Below are 25,951 nucleotides of genomic sequence, written 5' to 3'. Positions count from 1 at the left end.
CGTCTTTCCCGCAATAACACACGTGAGGCCGTGCCAGATCATACAGTTCTTTATTGTAAATGCTGGAAAAGTCAATGAGAAGAAACATTTCCATAACTTTAAGGTGGAAGAGGTGCATTGAATGGCTGTTGTTAATAGCATAATCTCTAGTTGTCGTGGTGTCTCTAAACTTCATAAAAATATAATACGAGAGGGACAAAGCTCTATTTGAAAAACAGAAAAAAAAATAAAAATGGAAGCAGATAGTCATGATGTACACCGTAATGACAGCTTTGATAATACTAAATACAAAAATACATGAGAAATGTAAAACCCCTCCATCTGTTTCATGCGGTGCAGAGTAAACCACTCAAAACAGACAAGAAAACACAACAGGTTAATAAATTAACACAAACAAAAACAAACAAAAAAAATGTGTATGACATTGATGACCTTTCTTGTGTTAGATGTGGCTTTTTTTTTTTTTTTTTGTTACATCTCCAGTCGGTGATGTGTGAAGAGCTGCACTCTCATCAGTGTGGCGAGCTCTCCTGGCGTGTGATGTCACAGGTCCGATCTAAAATACCAGAGGAATACATATATACGCTATATACACATCTAAAAACAGATTGTTTATTTATAAGTCCCTTTTGTGGTGTTTCTGAATATGGCTGCCTCTTTTCGCTCTCTGGTCTCCAGACGTCTAACTAGTAATACTGACCTGAGACTAAAGAGGACTGCAGTACGACCATCCCGGGACAAACTAGCGTGTAACCTGGACTAATCTATACCAATACATCCCAAAGTGTGCAGCAGTTAATTTGACATGTGAGAAATAATCCACTCTCCTTCCCCTGACGACAAACAAACAAAATAAACTGAATTGCAAAAGAATGACACTCTTCATTTTCAAATATATATAAAATGCATCTATGATTTTGCTCATTTGTTCTTGCCCGTATTGCAAAGGGAGGAGGGGCTCTGGATGAGGCGGGACAGAGGCGATGGGCCTGGTTGGCTGGTTGGTTGGTTGGTTGATCGGTCAGTCTTTAGTTTTTCAGGTGGGAGGGGCGGGGAGGGGAGGGGGGTGGGCGTGGTGAACAGAGGAACCGGGGGAGGAAGTTGCTGTTGCATGCTTTCGGCTGTCTGATCATCGCTGTTTGAGAAGTGCTCTGTACATGGCGAAACCCAGCACGGCAAACACGGTGGCACCGACGCTCGCTCTCAGCCAGAAGGTCGAATTCTTCAAATCTGCCTGAGCCATGTGCCTGCGAGGAGGAGGGGAACAGAGAGACAGGGAGATTCAGCGAGGAACAGGCAGAAAAATCCAACATACAGCACAGTATTGACTTTTCCCTCATTGTTCAGTTGCCAAATGACAAAACCAAGTTCTCTCTCAGTCTCTCTCAGGTGGAAACTACCTAAAACCTGGCTGGCAGCTCAGGCTTTCTACTGGACACACCAGGCCAGCACCGAGAGGCTCAGGCTTTCTGGGATCCTGAATGACTGCCACGCTAACTCATATGCCTGCATCTATTGCTATTACTATTTCATGTTAGCTTAGCATAAACACCTGAAGTCTATAGGAATCATTAGCGTAGCTCCATCAAAGTGAAAAAAAAAAATAAACCTGACAGCAGCTCCAAAGTATTTACACAATTCATCATATGTATTTGAAATACACATGTTGAGATTTTTCAAGAGTGATTTTAGGAGGAGTTAGATTGTGGAACTGTAACTATTGAACATTTATCCTTCCGTCAATCACAGTGATCTGCACTGCTCAAAGTATAGGAAGATCTGGCACAAATTAACTTCTCGAAGTGACTTTTTTTTTTTTTTTTTTTTTTAAATTCTAGGATGTGTATTTCAAATAAAAGTGATATACTGTGTGAATAAGACAGCTTCAGAGTTGGTATAAGGTTTATTTTTCACTTTGAACGAGCGAGGCCATTTATTCCTATAGACTTCAAGACTTTATGCTAAGCTAACACAAAATGCTACTCATAGAAACCGAACCACTGAATGTGCAGAGGTGAAAATGGTATCAAACATCTTGTCTCAGTCTGGTTAAGTTGGAAAAAGGATATTTTATCCAAAACGTATTCCTTTAATGCATAAATGAAGTGAACTGACACAATTACATTTCTCTGTGGTTGTATCTCATGATTAGATGAGACAAACAAACTTGATTGATTGATTGATTTTCCCCCAGACTGTGATGCCCTGCTGCTCCGGCATCGCAGCAGTATTGAGTTGTGATACCAGCAGGGGCCAGGAACGCAGGATTTCTTTTGTCATTTGGCTTAGGGAACAGGGTCAAAGGACAGGAAAGCAATAGAGCAGTTGGGTGAGGAGAAGAAAAGGTGATGAAACTAGGAGAAGCAGCACGGGGGCCGTTCTAAGAAGCAACGTGAGGCATGAAATTAGAGGAAACATTTCAAACTGCACCTGCGCTTCTTGTTCAAAATGTTTCCTGCAGTCTCATGCAAACCTAGTACAAATCCAGCTGCGTTTGTCAGAAGCAGAAACAGCAGGGAACAGTGATGAAGTAAAGATTGTGAAAATGCCAATGAAGGAGAAAGCAAAGGAGAAAAAAAGAGTGAAAATTGTCTCTAGCTCTTGACACCAAGCTGACAGTTTGAAAGGCCACTTGTGCCTGGAAAATTAAATACTTCCAACACTTTTACAACGAATCAACATGCACAGGCAGACGTACAGACTGAACCAGCGACCCAGCATGTAAGCTGAGCCCAGTTGGTCTTCTTTAGGGTCTACAACACACATTAGATGAGTACTGTGGTAAGATCAGCAGAAAAATCTGAAACACCTCTTCCTCCAACACAGGTCAACCCTGTCCCCTTCTCTGGAAAGACAAACTGACCTACAACAGTAACTCCATCTAGCCATCCTTAAACACAGGGACAACAATGAGTCTGTCTCCACAACCCTAAACCACAAGTGCCCAGTTGGCTTGATGCATGTTGGGGAATACATTTTACATTTTGGCCCGAGGGTGGCGCTACAGGAAAAGGTCATAAGGTCATCATAGGTGGCAGGCTTCCTCCTCTGGGGAACATGAGAGTTCTCATCAAATTTCATGGTAACCTGCCAACACAAGATATGTTGCCTTGAAGTTTAGTGGACGGGCACAGCCATCCTTTGGTCCTCAGGGAAGGGAGGCGAAAAAACAATGAAAAACAAAAAAACAAGAAAATACTATAAAACACTCGGCAGAGCACATATCATCCCAAACACTATGCAATTGTAAAAATATGCCAGTTCCAAATTTTCACCAAAAGTTAATCATGCCCACCCCCACACCCACATTTGGCCAATCAGTGTGAAAAATGATTTAGTTTCAACTTTTCACAGAGTTTTATGATGGTAAGTCAGTTTCCTTGGATGTTAAATGAGTTTCAAAGTGGTTGTTCGGATTCATAACCATACATTCATATTTGCTGCTGTATGCGAGTGTAATATGTCCTCTAAGTTTACATCCTTTCATGATGCAAGAATGGGAGCCTCATTAGGAGTGTCCGGCTCCAAAACGAATGAAGTAGGTACAGACTGGAAAACAACACGATTTTGAGCTGTGACGTTGTACTTTCCCAAAAGCAGCAAACACTGCGTCACTGTGTCGTAAACAGCCATGCTCACTGGCCCATCCGCATACAAACGTGCACGCTTACACACACCTTTCCCCCTGCAGACGCTGTTTCTGCTTTTACCTGTCTGAGGCCATCAGCTGTTCAGCAGAGGCCTCCATATAGATGGACTCTTCCACGTTGGAGACGGCTGTAACCTGCTGCATCAGGCTGCTTTCCTCCTCAGCCAGCAGATGAGACCCCACACCCTCCACCCAACCCAGCAGCCTTACACACCCACACATAACCACACACACACCCACACACAGAGTAGGAAACTTCAGCCTTCACCCAGAGTCGAATGGCACAAACTCAAACCACGACAGTAACCACACCTGGTCAAACAACAATGCACACGACACACAGTGAAAGGTCATACACACCACATATGTAGACTATACCAACTCCATGGCAGCCAAATGTGAAGGCTGGTCAGATGGTGTAGCAGTTGCCATGGTGACCAGGTAAAGACTATTTTCAAAGTTGCCTTTTCCCCCCTTGGGTTTCGAGTTTCTTTGGACATACAACTCCAATCTGTCTCCAGTTGTTTGTCTATTTTTTTTTGCCGTCTTTCTGTGTTGTTTGTCACATCCTTGTGTATTTGACAGAGCTTGTTTCACATCAGTAATTTACAAGCCACAGCACTGTTACCATAAACTGGCTTTTGGATTAAAGGTCTTAAAACTGTAGGTCTGCGCAGTCTGTTTAGCTTTAGTAAAACAGGGTGAGGAACCAAGATTGCCCATTAATGAAGATTTTTGGATGTGAGCTACAAGGAAATTCAAATCAAAGTGTAAACCAAAATGAGTCAAAAGAGACTCTTAATCTACATTTCTTGCCAGTGGCTTTCTTCAAAAAAAAAAAAAAAAAAATCTCACAAGCTGATCTGGATAAGCATGTCAGATTGATGCCCAAACATAAATTTGCGTAACATAAATAGCTAAACCCACATTGGGGAAAACAGACTCAGAAGTCAATGTGGTGTGTTGGCCCCTTCCAGTGCCTAAGCCAGGGCTAACTCGTTTAGTGACATGCTGTTAATGGTATCAGAAACTCCCAACAACTCACCAAAAGAGTTAATATTAGACACAACGCTATCTAGGTCTGCCTGGGTCCATGAATACACATCCATCCTGAACCCCTGCTGTCTATCAGGCCGCTGCTGGCCTAATAATCACGGCTCAATACACTGTAATAGATCAAAACCAGCAATCACATAACACACTACACCCCAAGCACAATATCCACCATTAACAGCCATTCAATCCCTGCACAGAGGTTCAATAAATTTTCCCCATGTTGTGAAAAAGATCAGGCACTAATCTTCTGTATCGTGATGTGTGGAGGAGACACTTATTCCCCAATGCCAGCAGATGGTGGTATTTCACTAAGGACCGAGGCGTTCCTTAGCCGGAGGGTGAAGAGTTAGAAACAGATGAGGCATGCAGACGAAACAAGAGGTGGATCAGCACAGGGTGAACACATGCAAGAGGAAGAGAAAGAGGGGCAGCCAAAAACAGCTGTGTGAACACCTATAGAGTGGAAGGAAAAAAAACAAAAACAAAAACAAGATAGAAGACAGAAAAATGGGATGAAATTACAGGGTGATTGGCAGGTACAGTAAATCAATTTAAACATCAAAGAGAAGCATTTTGATTTTAAACATGGCACACCAAGCAGTCAGTGGAGTGAATTCATTAAGTCTCAACACACAAGAGAAAATTTAAAAAGACTGTCATGAGTGACCACAAAAAACTGAGATACATATTGTTTTTGCCACCCAATAAATAAATAAACAGCATGTGGTAAGACTTGACTTTTCTCTTGTAGGTGCAGACTTTGGGAACAACATCAAGACAAAACCAGAGTGGAAACTTCATAGACAATCGATAAAGCACTCTTTGATAATTGATGAAGGTCAACACACAAAAAAGGGATGGGTAGGAAAACATAACACAGGAAATAAAAAAACAAAAAAAAACAAAACAAAACAAAACACAGCCATGCAGACTGCAATGAGGTTTTTCAGTTTGAATCATGCACTATTACAGCATGATGTTTGTCACATATCATTACTAAGCACATGATATGAGTAATAGTGCAGATTTACATTTTGCATATCCACCTCACGTGACAGGAAGGAGCACACGTCACTCCAGATGTGACCCACATACGCATCAGCAAGGTCAAAACTCAGATGCAGAATTTAAGAATATGAGGTGCCAGAAACCCATGTTTCACTTTAATAACTTGCTATGGCTTCAAGATTCTTTTTGTTTACATATACAGTTTCTTTGCCCAGTGCATCTTGACTGATCTGATGTTTGGTCAGTATTAGGGATTCGATGATGTGCTTAGTCTCACAATATAATTCGATACCTGACGTGGGGTTCATGATTTGAAACAACCATAATCTGATGTCATAAATAAAAGTTAAACAAGAAGGTATGACTGTGTTTCTAGTGTGTTTCAGTGGCACTGGCTGGCTAGAACGTAAACAATTTTGAAATCTCTTCACAAAGTGCAGCTAATATAATTTCAATGGCAAACATGTGACAGGCAAGCAATTCCAACACAATAAAATATAGTGAATACTGTGATTTTTGTTCTCCCCCATGATGGAAACCTATGTGTTTATGCAGTGCTGCATTAACAGCAAGACGCATGATGCGTACCAAATACTGTTATATATTGTCCTCAGTGTTGCCAACTTGGCGACTTTCTCGCTAAATCTGGCGACTTTCCAACTCCCCATGGCGACTTTTTTTCTCAAAAGCGACTAGCGACAAATCTAGCGACTTTTCCTGGTGTTACTGGAGACTTCTGGTATTTTGGAGACTGACATGAAAGCTCGTATCGTTCCTCTGCAGTTCCTGTTCTCAGCGAGCAGCGGGTGGTGCCGCGAGCCCCTCCCCCGCCCCAAAGTCCTCACAGGTGGTCACAGCCTCGAGCCGCGCGTCAGGAGAGGAGCAGAGAGGAGACCCACCACTCCGCGGCCAGGCAGCAGATGGATCGCGCATGCGCAAAGCCGCCGTTGGTCCCGACCTTCCCGTAAATTTGTAGTTCTAAAACATACTCCTACGATGTTATTCCTCTCCTACAGCGTCCATTACAATCACGTGCAAATTGCCGATTATGCAAATTAGGCGATGACGTCATTTGGCGACTTCTAGCGACTTTTAGGACAGCCAATAGCTACTTTCCTTACTGAGGAGTTGGCAACACTGATTGTCCTATCCGTGGTCAGTATTAATTATTACAAAACACCAACAGTAGCCAACAGTGGGGTTTATTACATGAGAGCATAAGACTATTTTGTATAACAAGAAATATTACAGTTTGTAACGTGACTGTGGTTCCATGAAGTCTGGAGTCAGATATGAACAAAAATTCTCCAGACTTTTCACTGTTGGTGCATTTTGCCCAAATTGTCCAGATATGAAAATGACAGAAATGCACAATATCCGATACGCCAATATTTTCAAACTCTTTTGGCCGATACTGATATATGCTTTTTTTTTGCCCCTAAATGCAGCAAACATCACGTCTCTCCTGTAGAATAACCAACATTTTATTGCGGCTACTCTTCATCATGATGGCCCACTGTTAGATGCAGACATGAAATACAATGGTTTTCAAAATGCGCAACTTTCTCTTTCAAACAAAAGCAGATCCATCCTACTGAAACAGGCTTGGGTGAAGCTCTCCCTGGGACAGTCCTGACAACAGCCACAACCAGGGCAGATTTGACCTATTTCACATCTCACATTGGCAGAAATCTTCATTTAAGGCCGATACTGATCTTTCACTTTAAAGCCGATATCGACTGATACCTGTGACAGTCCATTATTATCATGCATCCCTAGAAAATGATTTAATTTTGCATATTTGTGTATTAGGAATTCAGTGAGCACTGGACAAGCGATTAATTAGAGGCATCATGCACCGGTCAGGCAGATCCCAATGCAATCCGACACACTGTTACCTCCCTGGCTAGCAGCCGAGGTGTTAGCTGGCACAGCACGGCAGAGAGTTTGGTCACGCCTCGCTGTGTCAGGCTGTACAGAGCGGAGGTGGGCGGGGCGGGGCTGGAGCAGAGACCAAGACACATCATCACAACCTGACCCAACAGCTGGGCCTTTTTTTTTTCCCCAGCATCTCATGTGAACGAAGCCTCAGCTCAAATTTGCTTTGGTTGTGAACGTGTCATTCAGGCTTCTCAAACAGATTTTCAAACAGACTGAGTTCTGACTCTACTAATCAGTTTGAAAAAAAACAAAACAAAACAAAACGAAACTAACAAACCAGCTGAAACAACAGACCAGTGGTGGCAGGGTGACCGACAGTTAGAGACAGTCCTTCAGCTGGTCAACCTGTGATCCAGTCCCATGTCAGCAAGCGTGAAATCACCATATCATTATTATTGTCCTATAGGAGAGCAATCTGATGGGGCAATCTGTGCCGCCCGTCTGTGTCCTGTATGTCTATATTTTCACTTTTATCACTGTCTGTATATCCCCAAAATCTGAATTTGAAAGTCGGTTTATCAGATCAGAAGATGGATTTACCGACTGTGGGCACTGTATAACGGTAAGGATGTGATCAACTATTTTGATTTTTTGGAAAATAAGTTTTGTGCAAAATTAAAACCTACATTGTTACGGCAGCATAGCACAGGCGCCGATGTGGATGGTTACACTTACACTTACACTTACACTTACACACACACACACACACACACACACACACACACACACACACACACGCAAAGACACACACACACACACACACACACACACACACGCAAAGACACACAAAATGACTCACACTTTTCTCACACACAACAGAACAGAAGTGACCAGCTTATTAAACGTAGGCCTACAGAACAGCTGTTGTATACATTCAGAAAAGCTCGCTAGGCAACCAGACTAAAACAAATTATTGCTTTGAATGAGCTGAAAGTTATTTACTACAGGCAATGCATTTGAGTTCAGTTTCTATTCCTGACTACAAGTATAATTTTTTCAGTTGAAGGGCTCTTAAAAACTTTGAAATGGGAGTTGGTATCTTGGTGGGCACCCATGGTATTGAACTTATACGGGAAACTATATTGCTGCATTATTTCACAACAAACCACCAATTAATTGAATTCCATCTGTGCATGTTCCCTTTCCTGCTGGTGGATATGCAATGTAAACCTCAACAGTAGCCAGCACTGAAGGAAAGTGGAGGAACCTTCACCATCATCAGTGTTAGAGAGTTTAGGTTAAACAGGAGCCTCTCTGCAACCCATCCTGGAGCTCCACCCCAAGAGCAGGAGGCAGAAAGAGGAGTGAGTCTATGTTAAAACACTAGTGCTTATTCTACGTATGAACCTGTTGAAAACGACCCTGTGGAGTTGGGCCTTAATACTGCGCAGCAGCTCCAACTTGAGGATTTTCTGACACAGGCAATAGGTGCACCTGTTGCAGGCACACATGCAGCGGAGACGGGTGTGGCTGCGGAGAGATACACAAAAATGTGTGTGTACACACATAAGCATACACACAAAGACACACACGCCCCAAATATGCAAGAAGGAAGATGAGGTCAAAGCCACACTTATGGATGCCAACCTAAACCAAAAAAATTAACTACTGGGCTACATTAATTCAACTATTTCAAAAAGAGTACTCTTGCGGGCTGAAACCTGCATTGCTGCCATGAGCTTCCACCTTCTTCATTTTGTTAATTTAGTCTAGGCTAACAAAATAAGACAAAACATGAGAAAACTTCTATAGTGTTACCTTGTGAATTCTGTGTGAAATTGAAAAACATCTTATGTGATTTTGTCCATAAAATGCACAAATATTTCATCAAAATGAAATGAAATCAAAGCAACACTTCGTGCATCAAGGTGCCACAGGTTTACAGTGGCCCAAGTGAAGATTTCAACCAGTAGATGGAGCTAGGATGCTACAGAAACGCTTTGTACCTTCTGGCTGTGTCTGGCATACTATACTTTGTGTTGTAGGAACAGGTTACAGTGTAAGTGGTAAATGTGTGGTCTGTAAAGTCAGTGAATAAACTTTCTTCAGTGTGCAGATCAACAGCTTCATGGGGCCTTTAATCAACATATTTACTCAGCATTTTGGCAAATACACCCCAATTTTTTTGGATATGATTTTCTTTTAAATCATAAAATCTCATAATTAGTAGACATTTATGCTCTGAGTGCCTGTCTCTTTCTGATTCTGGTTACAGAATCAGCTGTATAATAAACTAATGTAGAGAGGTTTTTTTCTTTCATATTCCTTTTCGTTTCAACAATACGTAACTTCTAATTATGCGACATTCGTGTAGCAGCTTCTGCAATCTAACACAGAGCTTTAAAAACAAAACAAAACAAAACTCTGCAATAGCTATTCCCTGGGTGATAAGCTATGCAACTCCATTTTGTGAACAAAATGAAGTGTTGTTTCTGCATTTTGAGGATGAAATCAAATAACATGTTTTGGAAATTTGTTCTAAATTTGTTTGTATTCACAAGGTAACAAGTAGCACCCAGTAATAATGAACAATGAGGTACAGATTAAATACAGGAAATTTTAAAGGGAAGTAAAGGAATATAAGGAGCAGCAAGCCACAAAGAAAGAAGGGAAGAGCAACAAAAACAAATGGCAAATTCTAAGTGCAGCAAAACGCAAAAGCCACCAGAATCGCTTTGGTCTCAATTTTGTTGCTCATCAGTGACACATCGACTTTCACTTTTTTGTTTTGTTTCACTTTTTTGTTTCTTGTATTTTCTCATTAAACCCTTATAAGTTAAAACTGATATATTATGAATTCACATCATGAAGATTTATATCAGGCTAAACATGTTTTTCTACAGTAGCAAAACCTTTTCAAGCTTCATTTTAACCTCTTTTCCAAATACTCCATTCAACTTTAAAATCTGTCCTTTAGCTGATAGTGGCAAAAAGCTGAGTTACCTACTTCTCTTTAAATCAACCCCCCTGCCCCAAACCACAGCAGAGCCAACAGTTAAATATCAGACAAAAGGATTAGCTTAGCCTGTTAAGATGAGATTTTTGCAGAAACACTATTAAATGCAAATTCCTCTACTCTGAATATTAATCCAATCATAAATCCCTGAGGAACCCAAGACAAAAGCTTTATAAGATCAAGACTGACCTGGCAGAAGGCCAGTAGTGCACACACAAACACACACACACATACAGAGACACACACACGCAGGACCTGAGTCTCCTATGCAGTGTGCATTTAAAGGCAGAATGAGAAGGGTTTTCCTAAGAAAAAAAGATTCATACAAAAATAATGCCTCATTTTAATCATCACTTATGACCCACTAGAAGTGTGTGTTGGTGTGTGTATCTGCAGAAACCCTGCCCTCTGCCTGGATTTTCTTGTTTTGCCAAGCTCGGGACTCTTCTGGGCGTCAGCCTTTTGGCAGTGGGTGTGAAGCCCCAGCCAATAACACCATGAAGTGCAAGACTGACATCCAATAGAAAGCTACGAAAACTGCAGACGTGGACTGCAGAAAAAGTAAATCTAACGACACAAAACGCCAAACAGACAAAGCTCATTCCACTATGAGAATGAATCTGGGATTGGTTTTCACCCGCTGGCAAGCACTGAGGGAGAGGATGAGGATGAAGGGCAACACAGTGTTGGCTTGTTTTATGTCGGACAGGTAATTTACAGCAGGCCAGATTTCCTACGATGCCGTTCATTCTGTCACCACCAACTAGGACTTCTTACCAAAATGCCAAAGTTGAAAAAGCAACATAAACAGGGAAGCAAATAGGGCAGGAAGTTCTCCATCCACTGATCAAAGCGGCTGCTGGATTCCAAAATTCAACAGCCACTTTCATCCAGTTTTTAATTTGCTGAAAGATCGAGGAGAATAAACACGTTTACCAGCCACAAACAAAATTTGGCTGGTATTAATTTCCTGCCCTGATAAGGGAAAAACGTAAATGGCTGCGGGCAAAGCTTCACTGCTGGACACATACAGTCTAAAGGAGAAGGGGAGATGAATGGGCACACGCAACACACACACAAACACAAACACACACACGCAACACACACACACACACACACACACACACACGCACACAGAGCATGAGGACATGGAGCAGCGGGAGGGATGCAGTTGATGCACAGGTGGATAAAGCATCAGGTAAATGGGACAAGGTGGTTAGTTGAGCACAGAGGATCAATACTCACGGGTACATGGCCATAGTGGTGAGTCTGGTGTAGATGTCCTTGTTGGGTGCGTCAGTTGTGTTGCAGGTGAAGGGCTGGGGCGGGTGGAACTTGTGCTTGCGGCAGAACTCCAGTGGCGAGAGGCTGTACTGCTGCCGCACTTCATGCAGGTCCGACTTGGCAGCTATCAGCATGCACGGCGTCTTGCTGTCGATGAAGTATTGCTGCCAGACAAACACAATATTAAATGTTACTACGGAAACAGTTCCCATTCAGTCTTTCTGGTCCCCTTAAATAACAAAACTGTGGTCAATGGTATGGCATAATTTGAATGAGGAATGCAAACCAAGCAAACACACTGATGCCAAATAACTAAGCCTTTCTCCAGCCACCTTATTGCTGCTGATGTTTAATGTAAATGTTCCTACTTGCTAGCATTATAAATAAAACAAATTAGTTATATGAATTGGTCTCAGTGCAGAGCAAATAGTTACTCACTCCTGGATGTTTTGGATTTGACCTGCTCGTGTAAAAAGAACATTATCGCCTTTACTTTATGTCAGCGGATCTCTTTAGTGCTGACAAGTGCTCTTTTTTCATCTCACTGCCACCCCATCGAAGCAGAGTGGAAGTGCATGGAGGTGGAAGTGGCGCAGTGGCTGACGCACCTTGTAGACCCGGGCGCAGTATTCAAAAGAGCTGGGGTTGTTGACGTCGTACACCAGGCAGACCACGTCACATGCCAGGTCCGCCTCAGACAGGAAGTCGAAATCTGGCATCACCTCATGGAGCTGGGAGAGAAAAACAAACAGAGAGAAACAGAGAGGGAGAGAGAGACAGGGAGAGGGAGAGGGAGAGAGAGAGAGAGAGAGAGAGAGAGAGAGAGGGAGAGGGCACATCCAGATGGCAGGATTAGCAGCTGTGTAGAGGACTAATGCGGCCACACAACACAGGACTGTAATTTGCTCAGATTATATAACAGTAATGCACAGAGCAGAGGAAGGCCCAGGTCGGCTGTGTGAACGGTCCTTACCAGAAGGTATTTCTCCTGCCCGTACACGTAGGTTGTGCTGATGGCGTAGAAAGACTTGTGGTCTTCTCTGATCTTCCTCTGTCGCTGTGGGGGATAATACACAAGATTGGCGACATCTACACATAAAAAAAATCACTCAGGTGTGAGACTATTATGGGTCCCTGGCTTCATCAATCTTTGCTTCACCAGTGGCAGCTGACTGAAGCACAAACTGGTGTCTCACCACCTTCCTGAATTTATTTTGTTGCATTTTTCCATTTGTTTGTTTAGATTCACACTGTTCAATTACAAGCAAACCAGACTTGTAAACATATGGACACACATAACTTATTTAGTTTATTCTGATAGAAATGTGCGTAATCTTTGCTTGAATTTACCCTTTGTTGGTGTTTGTACATGAAAGAATAGCTGAAAGTCAGTCCAGACTGCAGCCTGGCCTTTGATTCTTCTGTTATACTCTGCTTTCCCAGCATGGAGTTAAGTGTTGGCAATCAGATATCAACATCTGTCACCCTAAATTCATAAAACTGCCTATTTTGGGGTCATTTACTGCAGTAGATACTGTCTTGCTGAACCAAGCCAAGCCTCAGAAAAGCTAATGTTTTTGTAACTTACACTTTCTTACACTGCTAGATGGCTTATATAGCAATTTTTTGCTTTAGTGGAAATTTGGATACACCTTTTTTCTCCACTGCACATTGCTATTTCACTGGCCATTCAATCTCATTTCATACCTGATACAGCTGATAGGCGAAATGTCTCCCTTATCTCTTAAAACCCGCACCATAACCCATGTTAGCATCTGAACTCATCTGAAACTCAGGGAAAATACCAGGAGTGTGTGCAGCAAGATAAATTATGGAGGGAAAAATTCATAGAGTTCATACAGATCACTGTCCAAGGTGTCCATTATCCACTGACCTGCAGGTTCCTGCCCAGGAAAGCTTGGAGGAAGCCGCTCTTCCCGGAGCCCCGGGCTCCCAAGATGTTACAACGGAAGACGCTGCGCTGGGTCTGTTTCTTCTGCAGGTCGATGCGCTTGTTGCGTGTCACTGAAGCATGGGAAAGAGGCTTTTTCATTCAGCAAGAACATGCATGTATAATGCGAGCATACAGTAATAATCAGGTATCCCATATACTTAACATAAAAAACAAACCTCAAAGCACAGTGCTGTTTGGTGGTTTTTATTTTGTTTTAATTAGCCTACTAGTTTTTGTGAATTAATCTATATAAAAAAACTGCATATAGAAAGAAAGAAAGAAAAATTCTTGCAATCATCAGGTACACGGAATAAAAATAACCCCTTTGTACCTTGTTTTAAGATGATTTTTTGGGTCATTTCTGCTTAATTGAATAGTGACAGTAGAGAGCAGCAGGAAAGGCATGGGAGAACACGTAGCAAATGGCTTGGCTAAGCATCAAACCTGGGCTGCTGGGCTGCCCCACCCTTATGTTTATCAGTAAGTTATGGAAGTCAAGGTCAAGTTCATCTATAACCTTTAATAACTGTGTACAGTCTCAAAGCCTCAATTCATTAAAACAAAACAACAACCCCTGATATTGTCAAAAGACACTGTACAGTTGAAACACCCCGTCCTGTCAGTATTATGGGGCCCAAACTCTGCACAGAAAGAGACAGAAAAGAGGTCCTGCGTGTCCTCTTACCTGTGATGGCAGCTGCTTGGGACTCCTGCTCATAGATGATAGAGTAGCCCAGGTAACCGAGGTACTCCAAACTACGCTGTACGTCTAGGTATGTTGTTAACCTAGCACAGGAGACAGAGCAAAAGCCTGAAGTCTGTGTTTGAAGGGATAGTTAATCCACGTACCAAACATCCTGATATGTATATACCCTGCTCAACATCTCCCAAACATGTGTGAGTGTGTGTATTTGTAAGCAAAGTGTGTCTGATGTCAACTCACGTCCACTGGGAGAGGTATCCCTGGTATGTGATCCAGCCCTGATCATTGGTGCACACTGTGTTGTTGACATCTGGGCCCCAGGGCATGTAGGGAAAGACCTTGAACAGGTCCTTCACCTCCTCTGGTGACAGCGCACAGTCCCTGTCCTGCAGCGCACACACACAAAAACACAAATATTTCTGTAAACCTCTGATTCTCTTTGGGTGGACAATCAAGGCTCATTTACAGAGTGCATACATGTCAACTGACAGACACAATAACATATCCATCCATACAGTAATTTAGTTGGATGCTTGGAAATAAAACACTTGTTACATTGGAACTGAGTGCAAAATTTTTCACCCCAGGATAATACAAAAATATACCCAATTTTCTTCAAAATAATTTAGGCTTTATCTGACCACGCTCATTTCCAAGCCCTACACACACACACACACACACACAAACAAAAAAAAACTGTCTCACAGAAATCTGTCTCACAGAAATTAGTGCCAGGTGCATAAATGTTCAACAATTTCAAAGTCCTGAGAGAAAAATAAACTCACTTTGTCGTGTTTGTCGAAGACACTCTGCAGGAAGAGGTAAGCGTTGTGGTTGAGCTCTGTGGTGCAGTCTGGAGGGATCTTTATCCTGACAGACAGAGGCACACAAAAGAAGTGAACAGATCGTACACTAACCCATCGCTTCAAGTCACAACAGAGTGGAACCATGTCACTGAATCATCTCAGCTCAGACTCATGACCTCACACACATGAGGACAGCCCAAATTTGGAGGCTGGGGTGGACGCTGAGGAGCAGTGTGTGTAACCCTCAGATCTATAATAAACTATAATAAACTAAACTATAACTATATATTACAAAACTCAACTCTACACTGGAAATGTATTTTAAATAATACACTCTAAAGAGTATCGTACCTTCATGATCAAAATGTCAAACAATGATGTGTAGTCAATGAAGGTTGAGAGGACCCTCCAGACACACAGCTGCCATAAGTGTTGCTATAATAATATTTCTAATTTATTATTATTATTATTATTATTATTATTATTATTATTTCTAATAATAACAAAAAAATCTCTGCTGCTGAAAATACTTACACCTCTCAGACAAAGTTGCTTGTGCAAAAACATTTTCTGCGGGAAAACCTGACTCTATACTACAGGTACTTTTTAATATAGATGGGCGTTGTAACCTCCAGGTGGAGGAGGTAATCTGATTTAGGAAATAAATCTTTTAGACATGAATAGCAGGATAAACACAGGTGTTACTAACAGGGTCAGGGTCCAAGTATTGTTAGTGCTGGCTCGCTCGTTGGTGCTGTGTTTACTCTGCTATTTCTATTTCATGTCAGAGTGACTGCTGTTGAAAAGGTCAACTAATCTGGCACTGGCTACACCACGCTTACATGTTGCATAATTCAAGGAAGTTTTTACAATCAATATTAGGGCATGGTTTGAGAAGTGGGCACTGTTACAGTCCTAAAATAAGTACAATAATTGCATACATGTCAACATCCAATTAAAAAGTATACAAAAAAGGTAAAGTATAGTTCTGTTAATCAAAATGATAATCACAGTTACACTATCAATTAATTAATTGGCAATTATCATTTTTGTGATAACCGAGAAGCCATAGGTACCTGGTGCTAGAGTACAACAGCCTTGCTGGTTTTAACTGCAGCCATTTAATCAAGGTCGCATTTACACTTGGGCTTGCTAGTGAAGACAATTAACTACCAGCTCACCAGCAGTGCTGTGAACCACAACATAATGTTTAACTCCACACTCACAGGGGAAACAGGTATTCCTGTGTGAGCTCCAGGTCGTCGTCGTACCCAAACCTCCTCAACACAGTCCAGGTGGTCTCGTGTCGGCCCCTCTGGATGAAGAGGGTGTGCAGGAACAGGAAGCCTGCGCCAGAGAGCCAACGAGAGAGAAGAGATGGGCCACAAGTTGGCATTGAATAAGGGATGTATTGATCAAGAAAAGGGAAAGAAGGATTGTGAAAGGGGGGCGTGTGAAGGAATGATGAAAGAGAGAGGGAGGAGAAGGGAAGACTGAGGACAGCTGTACAGTCAAGTGTCTGACCTTTGAGTGTGAGTCCGTTGTCCTTGACTCCATCTGTCATGTTCCTCCTGACCACATTCTTCACATCCTCTAAGGCCTGAGGCGCCAGTGGTGTATTAAAACACGTTCTCTATGTACAGACAGAGCAGAACACACAACCAGTGACACACAACCCAAAGAAACAAAAACATTTCCCACGGAGCAGCTACTGTTCAGTGGCAGTGTGAGACAATGCATTTCTCACTCCAAGAAAAGCAGCTGGCTGATATTACATTTAGAAGTAAAACAGTGTTATGACTAAATCATTTGTCCAGCAGACTCACTTCTTCACAATATATTTACAGAAAGGTTGACTGTAGTGATTGTGTAAAGAAGTTAAAATGTTATTGAGAACGAGCTGGCGGGTCAAACCCACCACAGAAAAAGGAGCCTCTTTTGAGTTCAATGATGCCTCTCAAAAAAGTCTACAACAAATGGTTAATGAGCCATGGCAGGGGCATGCCTAGATATAGTGGGCGGGGCTAACTCACAGCACTGACCACTCCTTTAAGTGTCTACTACAAACAGGTCATGAGTTATGAAAGGGGGCGTGGCTAAAGCATAGGGGGAGGGTCAAACTGTCATGGATGAAAGTGTTTGTGTGTTTATGTGCATGTCTGTCTATCAGTGTACGTGTGTGCGCGCATGTGTGTGTGTCTCTTTCTACCTTGCTGTTATAGGCCACTCCCACTGACACACACCCTTTTAGTAAAACAACAGGTAACCAGTTGTCCTTTGGCTCATGACCAACCTATACACAAAATCTTGTGCAAGTCTGTGAAACCATTTGGACGCTATGTGCCGTTTTGGGACAGGGCCACTCCCATTGCCGTGCCCTGTTTCAGCCAATGGGGCATGAAAACAAACACAAATGTTCACACACACACACACTGTGATCACCAAAGTCTACAGAGATGCTGGTCACAGCTAAAAATATCAGTAAATAGATTGTTATCAGAAGTTTTTTACTCCCAAATATCAATATAAACCCCAAAATCGAGTATGGGTTGGCTTTCATCTAAAGTAGCAAAGGTTTTCCCAGTTTGTTTCAGGTCTCAACTTGTCTCCCACACCAGTTTCATTCTTCTCTCTTCCAGTATCATGCACAGCTTGAATGAAGTCACTCCAGTCACTCCAAGCAGCACTGCTGGTTAAAGCTGTGAGATAACTGAACTGAGGAATAACTGAGGAAAGGTTGGAAGATGTTACCTGGAAGAAATTGAGTTCATTGTCGTTGAGGATGCCATCATTATCCAGGTCAGACACTTTAAAGATTCTAGTTAAAGCCTTGATGCAGGAGGACTTCATCTGTAACAAACAAGAACGTTATTCATTCAGCAGATTGTACACCACAGTGCTGTTTATTTAAGTTATGCAACAAGACAAAGAAAATTACCAAAATGTCACGTGAGGGGATTTAGTGGCTTGTCTTGAAAAGAAAAAAGGTACTGAAAACAGTGTCAGTTTGCTAAAACATGACCTCTTCACACCACTGCGTTATTACAGTGTAACCCTGGCGGCCACAGACGTCAATGGCCCCAGTCCAAGACAGTGTGCACTTATAGGCCTCACCTCCTTCTCCTCTGGGCAGTAGAGGGGTCCTGTAGGATGGAGAACCGCCTTTTGGGCATAGTAGAAAAGCTCGGAGATGTTCTTCAGGTTTTTGGCAGAGCACTGAGGAAACAAGAGCCACATGTTCATGTGAGAGCCCTGGGCTAGAAAAATGAGATGAAGTGATGCCAATTCTAATACAGTGAGATTTGTCTGTAAAGATCTGAATGAGTGAAACTGGGTTTCTATCACTAGAAGAAAAGGAGGTCCACACTCAAAGTTTCCTTTCTTCATTCATCTATTGGCGCTGGGGCCAAATTCACACATATGCCAGGTGCTTAAGGTGCCAGGTTCCCACCTACCTGTCTATTTTGTGTTGGTGAATGAGCCTGAGCATATGACCCTTTGTTAATGACAACTAATGGCATCTGTGATATCTGTGGTCTTGACATGTATGGCTTCATCAATAAGCAAATAATGAAAAGAAAAAAAGATTATGCTGCCTTTGAGCGTACACCACCTTTCCCTCTAGTTTTGGAGAGTGTGGTGATCACCTTTTTTCTAACAGTGGAATTTCACTTTAAAGATACCAAATGTAGTTTGTGACCCCTACCAGTGCTGTAGTGCACACTAGGAAAACCTTGTGCCAATATTATTTGTATTTGTTATTGTAAATGGAAACTATATAACTTTAAAATTATCCAAGATAAAGTTTTGTAAAAGTCTTTTGAAGTAGAAAAACACATTCAACATGCTTATTAGGTCTCAAGGACACACACAATAGGTTTGGGAGAAATTTTGATGTAAACAAAACATAGTGTTTACACTCATTGGGTATCTTTAAATATGATTTTGCTGTAATTGACATATTGATAAAGCAAAACTGATAATATGGGTCGGGTAATGGTATAGAAGTGTTAATGAGATCAGGGGAAATTAAATGTCTCACTGTGTCAGTGTCATATATGAAACCTAGATTTTGTAAGATTACAAAAACAGGATCAAGCAAAAAACAGATATCTTAAATCTACTCTATCTCAGTGCGACACACATACAGCTAACCCTGACCCTGGAGACAAACTGCCGGCTCATAAAAGACTGTTTGGCTTGTCTTTCACATGAGTCCAGCTCTCACTGGTTTTGTGTGACTGTCCCCAGACTGTATCCACTTCATGTGTTTGTGTGTGTGTGTGCGTTCCCTCACGTCCTCCGCCTCTCCTTCTTTTAGCCTGGCAGCTAATCCGCCCAGGGAGGGCATGACTGAGCCATCACATGGGACAGAGGGAAATCTGAATTCAGCAGAGGCGCAGACAGCAGCCAACTTCCTCTGTGACACCCACGCCACTCTGCAATGGGCGACCTCGGCCTCAGAGCGCACGGCTGGGTAACATAAACCCATTAACAAGTCAGTCAGTCAGCAGAGTGTAAGTGGAGTCAGGAGCTGGGCTGTAACCCAAGAGCAGCTTGGGGCCTGTCTGTCCCCCACACACACTGCCTCACTCAGACAGCCAAAGCACCTATTGGATTTTCAATGAGCTTTTTATCTTTCATTTGCCATTTCATCGCCCTCAAGCACCTCATCAGAGTCCGCTTCTTCATTTAACTGAGTGGGACTTTGTAACAGCCCTGTCTGTGTGAATTTAAAAAAAAAAAAAAAAACCTTAATAAAAAAACTGCTGGCACCCAGGCAGGGCACAAAGTGTCCACATGGGTGTGTGTGTGTGTGTGTGTTTGTGTTGATCTCTTACCTCTACACAGGTCTCGATGTCCTGGTATTGGTTCATGATGGGCAGGATTGTCTCCATGCTGCTGTGTTCCACCAAGTCTGACTTGTTCCCCACCAGGATCAAAGGCACCCTGCAGGAACAACACACATTAATATACTACCTTCTCATAAGAGATTAAACTGAGCCAGAGGCAGCAGAATGCATTAAGGCAATTCAAACTAATGGAGCTCATTAAACAAACAAAACCTTCCATATTCATCATTTCAGAAATCTCCTGAATAAGCTGATCAAGGACAGGTCTAACAGTTCAGTGGCATGCAGTCTACTCTCTGTTTTGGCAGTACAGCAGGTTACAGTTAAACTTAATAAACATCTAGAGTCTGTTATGATGAGCCTCGTCTGCTGTTTTAGAGCTACTCAAAAATATAAGCCTTCAGGTTGCCACATTGTGACATTAAATCAATAACCCGACAGTAGACACACAAGCTGTCATGTTATTAATATTCAACTTACAACCAACAGGTGATAAAAGCGCCTTTCCTATGAACATTTACCATACCACAAACCCTCTGTCCTCGGTGTAATATACCTTTTCCTCCTGTATATGTCTATGATAACCACACTCAATAATACACTGGGTGGGATCTATACCTTTTTGGCAGTAATCGTACAACTGATGAGTGAATATGCAGAGCAATGCTGAGTGCCTCACTAGTAAATGTAAGAGGTTTGCTTTCAGGGTGAATCAATATGCTACTCAAACATAGCACCCTGTGATCCCTACTGCTCCAGTGCAGGCAGATCATTTATCAATACACAGGGTGTGATGTTGTGGATTATGTGCCATAATCCAGGGGGAGCATTCAAACAGAAGCACATTTGAATTGTCACAGGAACGACGTATTAAATCACAAATAGTGACTACAGAGGCTAGTGTAAGGTAAGCTCAAGACTGTGGGGTTACATTATTCTATCAAGCATATCACAGCTAATTATCTGTGATATGCTTGTCTCACTGCTGGTTTCAGCAACAATTATCTAATGGCACTGACTCTATTGGCTTGAACTGACATAATCAGCAGTTTAGAAATGCAACTGTATGCTGATCCAGCTGGCTTGAAACACCACGCTCACAAGTTGAGAATTATACCGGCACTCACTACTATCTTATGAATTAATACTATCATATGAATTTTCTTCTTCACACTTCATTATGTCTTAGTCATGAGATTTTGGACACTTTCTGATATCCTTTCTCTTGAGCCAGAGCAGCCGAGCTTGCAGCCACTATGTCAGCTAGCATTCCACAAACACATAAAAAGGGAACACATCAACACATCAGTGTGCTAAGAAATCAATGCACCAGCAAGCACACTCGTAACAAACAGCCAGTGACAATGATACCAGCAAACCGAACCGTATGTAAGCTAACGTGTTCCAAGTTCAAATCTGATGTGGTACTATTTAATCCCACTGGCTACTGAGCAAAATCTACCTCCAGGGCAGAGCTCCAGGAGACAGCTGCCTTTAACCATTTAAACATAAACAAGACTAAAGAGGCTGGCCTGCTCAGCACCCTCAGTCCAGTTGACCCCACCCGAAGGCAATACAGACTCTTCAGACAGCCAGTAGAAGGTGACCTACATCTGATTACTACCTTAAATGTGACACATATCTGATTTCGCTGTGAAAGTGTGAATAGCAAAAAAACAACAACAAACAAACTAAACTGAATCTGACATTTTTAATTCTGATTTGGGCCAATTTCATATGTGCTCCTAAATCAGATGCTGATGCGATGACTGTGTGAACGCTCAGATCTGAATTCACGTGGTTTTCCTCCCGCTGAGCACGCTCACATCTGTCCGAGCGTCTTTATTCACTGACTGTCAGAGGGGGTGGACAACAGCAAATATGGAGGATAGCAGCAGCATTGACAGAGCGACAAGGGGGTTACAAATTTAATCGACAGATGTGAAGACGCTTCAGTCAAATCTCCCTCCTCTTCTTGCCCTCAGTCTGAACAGCTGACAGTCTGACACCCCACCACTGTTGCCACAGCAAACAACTCAAGAAGTAAATGCCTGCACCACTGTTTAGTTTACTGTGATGATAGACTGTCACACTTATGACATTTCTGGTTGTTCAGCAGCATGCTTGTTGTAAAAATCGGGGTCATGGTACAGATCTCTTCACGCTGATATGGGTCACATACAAAGATGAATGTGAAAAAAGATCAGCTATCCAAATTAGGTCACTTTCACCTGCTGTGTGAACGTAGCCTTAAAGGCATGCACATGCACGCACAAAATGATATGAACACACCTGCTGTCCTTGTCCGTCCTGTCATTTATGAGGGGAATCCAATGGCTTGTCACCTTGGAGAGAAAAGCACAACATCAAACACTTCAAACATAGACCGTCATAACATAGCCAAATTAATGACTCACAATGACACACCACAATTATCACTTGAGGTGAAAAATGAGCTCCTTAGAACAGTGAAGTTGATTGGCTGTAGAAAGCACAGAGAGAGACCGTGCTCACCTTCTCAATGGATTTCTTGTTGTTGACCGAGTACACTATGCAGATGACATTTGCCTGTGGAGAGACAGCCATGTTAGCTCTGACAGCAATATACACACACAAAACTCAGCAGGTATGGATAATTTGATAGCAGATTGGAACGAGAAGTCCAACCAACCTTTGATATTTCTTGATACAGCTGCTCGTCTGACTGCTCTGCCTCTGTGGTGTCAAAAAAAGGTGAATTGTTTAACATGTCATTACGCCTTGCTAGGAATTTATGTCTGTCAGTTCCAGTAGGTGGTCATCAACACCTTCAATCAACTGGTGTAAAGCATCCAACAGTTCAGACAGATGATGATAAAGAGGCGAGGGGTGGTTTACCTGAGTAGTCCACGATGTGTGTTGGGACCCTCTCAGGGGTGACGTCTGCTGGGATCGTGATCTCCTCAGCCCGCAGGGGAACCTGGATCACATCACACAATAATCAGGATTAATGACAACATGATCAGCACTAAGAAGTCAACCAGCTACTGAGGTGAGAGACAAGAGCTGCACAATTATAATGTATATATGACGGTTCATCTCTTTTTTGTTTCTGTGATTAATAATCACATAATTTTGCGAGACTGAGATTACTATCCTTCCATTTATGCAGTGCCAGAAAGAAAGAAAGACAAAACCAGCTTTAGTGAAGCAGAGTGATGAGCAAAATGAAAAGACTGTTTTGGCCAAAAGGTAGCAAGAAAAAACAGTCGTACAGCCATAATTTTCCAATGAGTGATTATTTATCAAAGCCATCATGAATATTAACTGGTCAATGTACCTGATACCAGCAGGAGTTGAAATATCCACTACACAAAAGCCATAACCCTTACTAGATCAAGAAAAATGTTATTGCAGCTTCGAGGATTTATTTCTACCAAATCAATGTGCTGGCTGGTTGATACACACCTCATCAGGAAACTCCTCGCTGACCAGAGACATGATCAGCGACGTCTTCCCCACCTTGGCTGTACAGAAACAGGAGAAACAGAAGAAAATAGATTGCATAAGTTTTCATTAGAAGCTGGAATGATACGGTTCTACTGACAGATACCGGGAGATTAACAATTGACCTCACTAACACTCTGACAATTCTGGGTAATGTGTTAAGCGACGGGGCACAGATAAGAGTAGCTGGAGAGGGTGATGAGGTGCAACCGAGTGCCACAGTGCTGCGAGGAATGCTTACTGCACTTACTCAATGTCATCTCCATGCAGGGGTAACTTCCTTTTTTTAACAGGGAAATAGAGAATTCCTATAACATGCCTACTTTTTTTTAAAATGTCTGTGTCATTGCATGACCCTGGCGAAGGCCACAAGCCGAAACATTCTGGTCTGCTAATAAAGTTGTTGTTTATGCTACAGGTGTTGCTGAAGGTTTGATCTCTGTAGACGCGCTCTTCTCCCTGCACCTTGATAGTAGATGCAGTTGTGCCAGAAACCGCTACTCTGTTTTAGTGTATTCCTCGTTCCTCCAGTGGTGATGGGTCATCACAAAATCACATAACAATACTAATACTATGAAAGATGATTTTGCCTTTTTCCAACTCAAATTACAGCCAACAAGAATCCTCAGCCTGCACTGGAACCATGAGACAGAAAAAATGATGATCAAAAGCAACATTACCCATGATCTACCACCGCTCCCATATAATGAGAAAACTACATGCAATAACAATGAAAAAGGCTGGGCTTGGATGTATTTTAATGTTATTTAATAGCTAGAGCATGCATGGCCTTGCCGGCTGGTAAGTTGCTTGCAATGTCCCCCAAATACAGTCCCGCATAACACCACATGAGCATAGGCACGTAGCATTTTGGCTGCCCTTCTCCAATGAACAGGCAGTGCCAACCAGCACAGAGAGGCAATGTAGGCCAGCCTGTGTATAAATAGTCTTGACAACACAAATGCTTTAAAGAGAACAACAGACCAGGTGAAGGAAAGAGAGACAGGAGGAGAGCAGTGGTATTCTGGTCCCTCAAACACAGTCACTGGTGAAAATACACCATGCTCCATACATGACACAAGTTAGGAGTCAACACACTGGCAACAGTGAGACAAGCATGGGATAGCAAGGAACAATGTCTAAAGTAAAAAATGTATTGGAAAGATGATTACACACATTCATTTATTATCTAAGCCAAGGGGGATACAGTTGTACTGAGGTTATGTTATGTATGTTATAGTGAAGTGGTGGATGCCATAGCATGGAAAACACCAACACACATCACAGGATGTCAATTAATAGGTAAGTCTAAGCTTGGCAATTAACACCAGCAAAAAGAAAGACCCGGGGTTTTTATTGTAACACAATACAGAGTGACCTGGCGAGCGCGGTGTAATTTAGCCACTGGTATAGCTGTATTTTTTAGCACCTCCATGCACATCACTGCTCAGTGCTCACTGTCTGGTTCAAGGTTCATTAAGAGCATCGGCTAAAGCCACAGTGCTAGCCAGGGGCTGCTGCCCTGCTCGCTAGCAGCCCGGCTAACGCAGCCAGCAGCCCGCACCGGAGATTAGAGCAAGCTGCCACTTACGTTCCCCCACTAGTAATATCCTCACGTCCTTCCTCATGTTGGAGCTCGCTTCTTTATCCACAAACTGGAGCCTTTACTCTTTCATCTAGTCGTGTGGATGCCGTCCTCCAGCAGTTTATCTAATGTCAGGCCTGCGCAGTTGCAGTGCTGCCGCTGTCAAAGTCTCGGCGCCTTTGTAGGACAAAACGGACGGGCCGTGCTTCTGCGCGCCTCCTCGGCGGTTTTCGTCTCGTTTCTTCTAAACTGGCGACTCCTCCGCTCGGCAGAAATGGCATTTAAGAGAAAGTAGTTCGGGAAAGGTCTCTCTGTGAATTAACGCTAATCACTCTCCTTTTGGCACTTCCACGGCATTTCGCAGTGGGTGTTTCAAGAGCATGCCTGACCTCCACTACCCGGCAACTACGGCAAGCCGGAGGAAGTGAACTTCACTTCGCATTGATGAACGCCTTACAGCGCCCCCCTGTGTCGAGAAGGAGGAACTGCAGGTCCATCAGTCAACCACTTTAAATTCAAGGGGAAACTCACACCTAAACCTAAAAAAAAAAAAAAAAAAACGTCGTCTGCCTCTCTAACCACAACCACAATTAAAATGCAGTTTTTTGTAAAAACTTAAGTAAACAGGGATCTCATGACACATGTTGACAGTCCAGGTTAAGTTAGTAGT

The 25,951-nt window shown here is 42.6% G+C and overlaps 1 protein-coding gene across 4 annotated transcripts; it reads right to left on the bottom strand.

Moving 5' to 3' along the window:
- Positions 1-34: 34 nt before the first annotated feature.
- rhot1a (ras homolog family member T1a) lies at positions 35-25,685 on the bottom strand. Of its 4 annotated transcripts, XM_030057670.1 has the most exons (21): positions 25,288-25,685; positions 23,658-23,716; positions 23,088-23,169; positions 22,882-22,925; positions 22,725-22,778; positions 22,503-22,555; positions 20,199-20,307; positions 18,472-18,573; positions 18,109-18,207; positions 16,882-16,990; positions 16,584-16,704; positions 15,337-15,421; positions 14,792-14,937; positions 14,534-14,634; positions 13,789-13,919; positions 12,868-12,951; positions 12,503-12,625; positions 11,856-12,058; positions 9,002-9,124; positions 3,711-3,854; positions 35-1,247 (listed from the first exon to the last, which is right to left on the bottom strand). In XM_030057670.1, exons 1-21 carry the CDS (start codon positions 25,322-25,324, stop codon positions 1,130-1,132), a joined length of 2,127 nt encoding a protein of 708 aa, XP_029913530.1. In that variant the 5' UTR covers positions 25,325-25,685; the 3' UTR covers positions 35-1,129. The 4 variants fall into 4 exon arrangements, with proteins under 4 accessions (XP_029913530.1, XP_029913527.1, XP_029913529.1 ...); XM_030057667.1 differs by lacking the exon at positions 3,711-3,854; XM_030057668.1 differs by lacking the exon at positions 35-1,247 and having other exon boundaries at positions 1,981-5,158.
- Between the last annotated feature and the right edge of the window lie 266 nt (positions 25,686-25,951).

This window comes from Myripristis murdjan, chromosome 8, assembly GCF_902150065.1.
Source record: "Myripristis murdjan chromosome 8, fMyrMur1.1, whole genome shotgun sequence".
Classification (NCBI taxonomy): Eukaryota; Metazoa; Chordata; class Actinopteri; order Holocentriformes; family Holocentridae; genus Myripristis; species Myripristis murdjan.
Note: the sequence above shows the minus strand (reverse complement) of the source record. Positions and strands in the feature narration are given on the sequence as shown.